The 10024-nt window shown below is 45.1% G+C and overlaps 1 protein-coding gene across 1 annotated transcript; it reads left to right on the top strand.

Annotated features, from left to right (window-relative positions):
- Positions 1-1073: 1073 nt before the first annotated feature.
- On the top strand, positions 1074-8357 carry T265_00601 (hypothetical protein; the record flags this gene model as incomplete). Its single annotated transcript, XM_009164429.1, has 3 exons — positions 1074-1468; positions 6145-6456; positions 7777-8357. 3 exons carry the CDS (start codon positions 1094-1096, stop codon positions 8152-8154), a joined length of 1065 nt encoding a protein of 354 aa, XP_009162693.1.
- Positions 8358-10024: the final 1667 nt, after the last annotated feature.

Here is a 10024-nt window from a genome sequence, read left to right as displayed (position 1 = left end):
GCTCTATCGCTACAAATGAATTAGGAGACGAAGTTAAGCTTTTGAAAGGAGCGAAAGTACTTGGTTTTGGCTGCCTTCTTATTGCCTTGTTCAAAGATAAAGGGGAGGAGCTCGTTTGCTGTAAGAGCACAACATTTGGCTATTGTGAAAATTGGAATGTGGTTATCATCACCGTGAATGTGTCAAGGCCCTTTACTGTCGTAAACCATAAATGAAAAAGGCGCTAGTAAAAAGTAAAAAGAAGGGGAAGGCGTGCAGACTTTTGAAAAACTACCTATATCCTGAAGAGGAACGGCCATTGAGTTCCGAGCATTCTAATAGAAAAAGATACCTCCAGTGGTACTGACCCAATGTCATTTGCAAACCTAAACGATTGCAGGCTCAGCGCAGCGTCAGCTAGGCAGTCTAGCTAAAAAGTTACAGCAAGGTTGCTCTATTCAGGGTGACGTGAAAATCTCATAGCGCTCAAATCAGCGGTCGTCATTATCACCAGAGAAAGTAGCATCAGTGTGGACACTGATGTGAGGCTTTTCTACTTCCAACATGGGTCGCGTTCCGTGCAATATAAAACGCTTCACATGCTCGTCCGGATAATCCTTGAGTGGATGTTGAAGAACACCCAGGTGGTTGCTCCAGGTTGTTGTTAAACAAACGAACAGCACTCATTGTTATCCATTAATACATCATACCTCTTGAGACCTTTCGTTGAATTCCAAGAATTTGAACACCGCTACTGGCAACGGTGACACAATCGATACTGGGGAAACATTTGTCCGCCAGAAAGTTGAAGCAATGTGTTAGAAACGCATGGCTTATGAGAACAATTTGAACACGTTACATTGGATTGGGCTATAAACAACTCCAAACGATCCGCATTCTTTTAAGGATGATACTGAGACCCATAAAAATGAACCGTGTGGACAATTCAAGAGCAATAATGACTAGTATACTATCCTTGTCAGAAAACAGTAAATTCATGAGTTGTCACCCAGCTAGTGACTGCGAAAACGTGTGCTTATCTGTTTCACGGCTTGTTTTGCCTCACGCATAACGGTGTTATCCCTTTTCAGTATGTTATTTCCCACCAATCATTATGAGCGTCCTACTTCGTGCTTTCGTTGTTGGCTATACCGGCGAAACAGGCAAAGCTCTTGTCAAGGCGTTAGCCAAAGATTCGCGATATGACGCAGTTACGCTAATCGGACGGCGACAGGTTGACAAAATAGACTATGGAGTCGAATCGGACGTGGCAGAGAAGAAATTCTCTCAACATGTGCTCGATTTTGACAAGCTGGACGACCATGCACTGCTGTTTTCTGACGCCGATGTGGGGTTTGTTGCTCTCGGAACCACGTTGCAGAAGTCTGGCAGGGAGCAAATGCGCATTGTAGACCACGATTATGTAATCAAAATAGCAGAGCTGAGTTTGGCATCTGGCTGCAAGGAGCTTCACGTTGTCAGCTCACAGGTACGTCCTTCACATCTATTGCTTGTAAAGTGCCGTGCAGGAATGTGTTGCTTTACTTCAAAATTGTACAATCTTCCCGGAGCTTATTTTTAGGTCCTAGACCTGTCCGCGTGAGATTTTATTGGAGTCCCCTCAACAGCGGTATTCTTTAAAATTAGGTTGTGAAACAAAATCACTTCACAAAACGACCAAGCCTCCATTTGGACAAATCTTTTGGTAGCTCCGGAACACGAATGATTGAGGACTTGAATCCAGTTGCATTAGAAAACCAATAGAAAGATAAATTTAAGCATTCCGTTTGCGGAACGTCACTGAGACATTCAGAGAACTCATAAGGGATCATAGTGTGCGCCCGACGAGTTGCAGACTACATCAGGATCGCTTTTTAATCCAGTCAATAACCGTTTTTGAGCTTCGTTCAACACGCACAGTTACCACAGGTTCTGGACTTCCACCATGATTTAAGACCCAGTGATGAGTTACGCTTTAGAATTCTGCAAGATAACGGTCCACCGAAAGTCCTTGTAGCATGAATGTTTATTGTCTTAATGAGTAGAGGAATTATCTGTGCCTGAAGGGGCACTGCAAAAAGCAGCAACCGTGTCGCAATCGGATTCGTTCGATCGAGAGTTATGGTGGAACTTTTCCTGATAGATATCTCCGGATTGAGATTCAGCATAGTCTCCTTTCAAAACAAAATTAGCGCACAGATGAGTGTATCTCGCCAGTTTTGTACAGTTTGGTTTCAAGTGGAACATAAAGTTGACGGAATCTTGGGAACCGCGCTTATCTGATAAGCTCGAAAAAGGGCGGAATGATCGTGATTGTCGAAGAATTTTCAGCAACCTCATAAGTAGTGTTCTCCGCCAAAAAAACAACAGAACCGTTGTTTTTCTCCGGATGTTCACTTTACAGACTGTGCTGCACAAGGATAGAGAAATGATCTCCAGGAACATTTGGGACATACTGACGTCGTCTACAAGCAGCAGAGTATTGAAATACATCACATGTTTCTTACACTAAGTTTCACCTTACTTAGATTGCACTTTGCATTCTCTCAGCAAAAGATTCCTTTCTACACCAGACCAGATGTAATTACAAATTCAATGAGTAGCTGTTGTTGAAAACTTGAACGTCAGCGGAGGAAATCGAGAAGAGCCGGTGGCCTCAATGACGTTTCGCGTAGTGCGTGCGCTCGGGGCAACATTGGTCGGAATCTGGACCCAGTGCAAGAAATATATATTCAAATGACTCCTGAACATGTTGCTTGCCTAACGAAGTGTCTGGGTATTCATATTAGTCGAGCTTTATCTCTTATTATCTTCGAGAACGTGGGAGAAATTTTTGTATTCTGACAACAAATCAATTCTCACGAAACCATGAATACTTCCACGCCGTTCAAAGTTCAGTATGCATTTTTGCGTCCTTCGTATGTCAAGTCGAGATAACAAAGGACTACCTCACAAGGTTGTAGCACCTTTGAATTATCGAAAAAATATCGGATGAACGTGCATTCATTTCTGAGGGATCCGATGAGTATTGGGGTCCACACGATGAATAGAAAACTCTGACCTTCATCTAACTGACCGAGACGGCACGTCGTTTCATCCTTCTTGACATATGGGTTCAGCTAAGGTCCATTGAGAACAAAAACGCCATTCAGCAGTATCCGGTCCACAGTTCGTCGATTGAGTCACACAGCTGTATTCATTGAACGTTTCACTCGTCACATCGTCATCCATTACATTTTCGGCCCTATTGGTTCACCAATTGTTTTCTACAAACAACACCATAGCATGCAGGGAGCAGACTGTACTGCATCTACTCACTTAGTATTCACACATGGTGTACATCCCATAACCCTGCTCCGCACGATCACATATTTCCTAGCGGACCATTGACCGTTTCCGAGTATAGCGTTCTCAGCATCCCCACTGGTTATAGTCAACTACGGTTGAATCAAAATTTTGTGGAGACTTTGGAAACAATTGTTTATGGACTAGATACGTTATTCATTTGCAAGCGACGCTGAAGATTCTACAGGATCACCTATAGTTTGTTGCAGAAACTGACTGCTGGCGGTGCGATGTGTTTTTCAGTTGGAAGTCCGTGTGGCTTCCCCCTTTAGTTTACTAAATGTTTCGCAAAATCTGAACGATGTTGGGGACGTTCTCGATGTCTGTTCAGGGCTGTGGTCGCTCAGTTATTTATTATAGACTAGCAATTGCTCCCTTGCCATCTTTATTCTCTATTCTGAAATGGCTTCCTACCCCGATAAGTCCACATGGCTGTATGATAATCGAGCTTCAGTGTTCTTACACCATTTCTGATTCATCAGTGATTATGTATGATGACAACATTGTTTGTAGCCAATGCTCTACATATTTCGATGTGGACATCAGTGAAGATTATAACGATTAACAGAGACGGCAACACCCGTTCGGGAGGATCCATGGAAAAATAGTTCTTGGTAGCGATATTTTGAAGCTGATGTTGAAGTTGGCGTGTTGATAGATTCCTCAGCATAGACCTCAGGAATGATCTCTCACATTTATCTCGCCATTGTGGATAGGATGCTTCACGATACGCGCCGTGTGTGGGCGAAAAATTATTCATCCACCTCCCCCAGCTAGGTAAAGATGCGCCTAGTTCAAGGACACCGTATCGGGCGAGATGGCTCAGTGGTTAAAGCTCGAATTTACTGATCAGAAGGCCCTGGTTCGAACCCAACCTTTGCAGCTCGACTTCTCCTGTCTAGGCTTGGGCAACGCAAGGTGTTGTTTGTAGCCAATGCTCTACATATTTCGATGTGGACATCAGTGAAGATTATAACGATTAACAGAGACGGCAACACCCGTTCGGGAGGATCCATGGAAAAATAGTTCTTGGTAGCGATATTTTGAAGCTGATGTTGAAGTTGGCGTGTTGATAGATTCCTCAGCATAAACCTCAGGAATGATCTCTCACATTTATCTCGCCATTGTGGATAGGATGCTTCACGATACGCGCCGTGTGTGGGCGAAAAATTATTCATCCACCTCCCCCAGCTAGGTAAAGATGCGCCTAGTTCAAGGACACCGTATCGGGCGAGATGGCTCAGTGGTTAAAGCTCGAATTTACTGATCAGAAGGCCCTGGTTCGAACCCAACCTTTGCAGCTCGACTTCTCCTGTCTAGGCTTGGGCAGCGCAAGGTGACGGAAACTCGGTAACTGCGCCTACCCGACGAGCCTCAAGAAGGGCGAAACCGGTCGTGGGCTGTCGAGGAGTTTTCAGCAACCTTGTGAGTAGTTTCCTTCATGAAAATAAATGGGTATGCTTTTGTATAGAAGATGATACACATTACTGGCGAACGAGCGTTCGGTACTATGCGCATTCATATAGCTTGTAATAATGGATTCTGGAAAATGTGTCCGTCATCTGAAGAGTCCTTATTGTCCTCTATTACCATTAGACCAGTTAGCCAATAGAAATGTTAGGTTGACGAAGGTAATTTTGCATTATCGTTTCTCTTCTGTTAGAATTCGTGAGCAGGGTATACTCTTAACCTCTGCCGGGTTTCGAACTCCCAGTGTGCTATCACTACTCTACTGACGTGCGTCTGATGTGTCTGAATCATAACCTCAGAACTGACTGCTATATTTGTAATTTGAGCTAACGGCTAACGGGGCGAGATGGCCCAAGTCCGTGTTTCGAACCTGACCTGTGCCTCTCGGCTTCCCCTGTCTAGGCTTGGGCAACCTGGCAGTATCCCAGGTCTCGTGCTTCCTTCTTGTGGCATGGCAGCTAAGCACCGTAAAGGTGTTACAGTTGAACGAGTGAACAGCGACCCAGTGATTGTTCTGGTTGTGCTGGTCGCTGAGTCGTCCGTTTGAATCCAGTTTTTTTTCATTCAACTCTAGATCGACGGTGATAGTAATTCATCATTGCTCATTGCCTTAACATTATGTGTCTGTCAATGCGCATGCAGTAAGTTTTTCACGTGGAATGGGTAAACTGCTCATATAAAGGACTTTGTTGCAAAGCCCCATTAATGTCATCTGTATTCAACCCTGATAGTCTGGTGCAATGGGGTGCAGTCTATGCAACTCATTGGACTGATATGCACAGCTAACTACCCACTCGAAGTTCAGCCAACTCTGGATTTGGTCGTTGACTGAACCTAGGTGATCGAACAGCGGAGAATAGTTTCAATTGTGATCAGACCAAAGGGCACGGTAGTTGAGTTTGGCTTTTTTAGTCCGTCATCTCTGATGAAACCTGCGGCATTTCGACCCCATAATTTCCATATTGTTGGTGCGTCCATATACATCCAATGTGTGCTTCTGGATTAGCGGCAACCTGCCTTTTTGATGTCACATGACCAAAGTTCAAAGCCTCATGTGACCGAAGGTCGATGCTTCTGTTGCATTCTGGTCGGAGTAGAACTGAGATTTTCCCCATTGATATGGACAAGTGGAAACAGTTACATCGGGACAGGTGTGAATTTGTTCAAACCAGGATGTTATGTATACATTTGATGCTGTGATATTTCCTCTGTTTTTCGCTTACGACCTGCAGCACTAGATTATGAAGTGGATTGCACTTGGCTTACCAATAACTTTTTTCCTAAATAGGTTGGGGCATTGTGGTGGTAACGTTGGCCTCCGGCTTCTTTCTACTCCCCTTCTACACACAGGGTTCGAATCCAAAGAGCACACTTTTCTATTTGCGTCTGAAAGGAGAAACAGAAGAGGACCTGAAAGCTGTTGGCGTGTTTCCAAACTACCTTGCCATCTATCGTCCGGGCGTGTTGCTTTGTAATCGCACGGAATTTCGCCTTGGCGAACGGCTGTACAAAATTCTAATGAAACCAGTACACACTCTCTATCCTCGTTGGCTCTCTGTTCCGGTAACCACACTCGCTCAGGCCATGGTCAACGCACCTTTTTGTCTGGCTTCGATTATGCGTAAGAAAGCACGTGATGCTGGTGATGCGTATGACCCGAAGGTGCTGATCGTCAATAATGATCAGTTGTTTGATTTGGCTGCTGAATCAGATGACAATTTCTCTTAGGGGCTGTGATATTTAACTCACATTTTCCCGTTTTAAATGGAGAACATTGTATATTTCGTCCCGGTATTTCTCCCTCACTTATTTTCTACATTATCAAATAGTCTTGACTGTGTCCACTTCACTTGTTTTTATGATTTTCTTCTTTTGTCTGGCATCTATCCACTCGAATTCCTACACTCTCGATGCGGTGTAGCTGGATGGGGATTACATACATACTGGAAATCATCATCATCAACATCCTGACAACAGTGTTCAACACCGATGCTTCACTGCCGTACAACCATGATTTATTTGGAAGCCTTATTGTAAAGAAAAGAGTAAAGGTGGGCCACTGACATCAGTTGGCAGCCATATCTTGTAGCGTCTCCAACCAGGCACAGGAAAAATGAACATAAGACAACCGATAACGTCCGTCAAAGCTGCAATTGTTGGTTGGTGCGCTTAACGCTGTTCCATAGATAAGTAACTATTAAAATTGAGTGACCTCAGCCCTTACGATGGGGATTGCTGTGCAAGTCAGTCTTGCGCATTCTCATCATGCGTTTCTACACTTGGAGGATCGAGAACTGACGGAAAGGCGACTCTACAGCAACGCAGTAACGAACATCTGCGACATAGACCGACAACCACGATCAGATCGATTGTTTCCGTGGTCAAGATAACACTCACCCATCGGTCGTATTTGGTACTCTTGTGTTTAGGTCAAAGGTCTATCACCTAAATGGCAAGTCATCGAAACAAATAGTAATTTGTCTCGGTTGACTTTATTGAATGTTGATCAGATGGCAGTTGACTTGTTCGCTAAGCTTGGCGCACAGACCCAATACCAGCACAGCAGGTGATAGTACGCGAGGCTGTGAGGAAGGCATTGAACATTCGTTTTTTCCTTAAATGGACTCAATTTTAGTGTATATAGTAGAGCGAACCACTCATTGCAATGAGCGACTTTTCTATTTTCCAAGCTGATTACGTTACAGATCTTATGGGAGTCCAGAGGACTTCCTATGGAGCTGCCCACCGGAAAGCAAGTAGAGTCATGGATCTTTGATTTATCATGCTGGAAGTAGGTCGAAACGAACAGATTTCATCGCAGCATAGCAGTTTTAGAACCCTTGTAACTTAATGATAGGAGCCTAACTTGTTAGTCGAGAGTGAAACGGTTCCAAAGATAAATAACTTTTTTCCTAAATAGGTTGGGGCATTGTGGTGGTAACGTTGGCCTCCGGCTTCCTTCTACTCCCCTTCTACACACAGGGTTCGAATCCAAAGAGCACACTTTTCTATTTGCGTCTGAAAGGAGAAACAGAAGAGGACCTGAAGGCTGTTGGCGTGTTTCCAAACTACCTTGCCATCTATCGTCCGGGCGTGTTGCTTTGTAATCGCACGGAATTTCGCCTTGGCGAACGGCTGTACAAAATTCTAATGAAACCAGTACACACTCTCTATCCTCGTTGGCTCTCTGTTCCGGTAACCACACTCGCTCAGGCCATGGTCAACGCACCTTTTTGTCTGGCTTCGATTATGCGTAAGAAAGCACGTGATGCTGGTGATGCGTATGACCCGAAGGTGCTGATCGTCAATAATGATCAGTTGTTTGATTTGGCTGCTGAATCAGATGACAATTTCTCTTAGAGGCTGTGATATTTCACTCACATTTTCCCATTTTAAGTGGAGAACATTGTATATTTCGTCCCGGTATTTCTCCCTCACTTATTTTCTACATTATCAAATAGTCTTGACTGTGTCCACTTCACTTGTTTTTATGATTTTCTTCTTTTGTCTGGCATCTATCCACTCGAATTCCTACACTCTCGATGCGGTGTAGCTGGATGGGGAGTACAACACGAGGAGACTGAACCTTACCGTGGTGTGGCGGTTTGTGTACCTCGGAGACCCACTGAGATATACTGGGGGGTGTCCGCGCGGTCTCTCATACCAGGTTGGTCAATGGTCTGACGAACACAGCCTCCTGGCCCTCCAGTTTGGAGGTTGGAACATGTGGCCACTTTTTCCGTAGAAATGGTCATGCGTTTGCATTTTCCCGCCAAACACCATTGCCTTGCGGTTAGGCTTTTGAGTCAAAGGCTTTGGTTGAGGACCCTAATCGTTCTCCTGTCTAGGTGTGGGCGCCCTGGCAGTATCCCAGCCCTCGTACAACCATGACATACACAACTAACCATAGTCTCATGCCACGTCGGCCGTCGAGTGGTGCCATCAGCCGGGTCGCCTTACTTGCTGCGAGTAAGCAGGGCGGGTAACCGAAAAATACTCCTGCCTGACGCCCCCCTTCTTACACTTTCACGTTTTCCGTCTTCCACCCTCCCCTGCCCAAATTTGAATACTTTCTCCGCAGGTCCCAGCTCTAGGACTGACCGTTTTGCTCGCCCTGCATCACACTCATCTGCAGCTTCTGCACGTCCGAGTTCAGTTACAACCCTACACATTTCAAGGTCGGTTTTCAAACCAGAAAGCCTGTCTACTTAGCCACCTTCAGTGTTCGCACACTGAATCTCCAATCGGCCCATTTTGAGGTTCACTTGCTGCGAACGGATCCAGGGAGCGAAGGACAGTTCTATCGGTACTCTCGGCATGGCTGTCAAAACAGAGTAGATGACTTTTTAAGATATCGGATGGTGGTCTTCCTTCGAACGTCATCCATACGCTTAGCCGATCAGTGCAGGTAAAACCGAGTTATTATGGCATGTCTACCAAGGTTATACTATGCAATACTGCTAACTCAATTGGCTGTGATGTGGTTCCCATGGCATGACAAGTGGTTTTTTTTGGTGTCACACACAAATTGAGCCTGGAGAGGTTCGACTGGGAATCTGTGGTGTGGTAGTCGGGACTCGTGATGATTACATGCCATATAAATGGTTTCCGTGATTATGAGCCGATACGCTGGTCGACTGGTTGTCGTTGCACTGGGGGCCCAACAGTCTTGCAACAATTGATTCTACTGAATTGAACTTCAACTGGCGATCTATATCCGCTCGATCTATTGAAGACAGCAACTTAACCGCCTGCTGCGCACGTTTTGAACATTGCACTTCCTTCTCGCCTGGAAGGACCGTGGAACGTCCGTATGAAAAATAGGTGTGTACATATACTACTAAATGGATCACCAGTAGCGGGAAGACGAGGCAGTCATTCTACTTAGCAGGGCTCATTTCACATTTGAACTTGCAGTCTGATCGGGTCGTTCGCTCCGAGATAGAAACAGGCGGCCGTTCAACGCCAAAGCGGGAAAATTGGCTTTCGGTGATACCCTTCAACTGCACTTCGGGTTTTTTGACAAGGCTTTTAAAAGTAATGTGGTCAAACATGGGGCTTAGTTATGTGGACTGCAACCTTGTTCAGCTAGCTGCCTTCTGCGAATAATAGTCACCTGAATGCGACGCTTGCTCATCTGTGTGGCAGAAGAAGTCTGTATTTGGCCAGAATACGGTAACCAATGTGGTTCAAGACTATTCTGGTGTAACCGAGGCCACAAAGTGGGATT

This window comes from Opisthorchis viverrini (genome assembly GCF_000715545.1).
Source record: "Opisthorchis viverrini unplaced genomic scaffold opera_v5_6, whole genome shotgun sequence".
Classification (NCBI taxonomy): Eukaryota; Metazoa; Platyhelminthes; class Trematoda; order Opisthorchiida; family Opisthorchiidae; genus Opisthorchis; species Opisthorchis viverrini.
The sequence above is the reverse complement of the archived record's forward strand: the minus strand, read 5'-3'. Positions and strand labels throughout refer to the sequence as shown.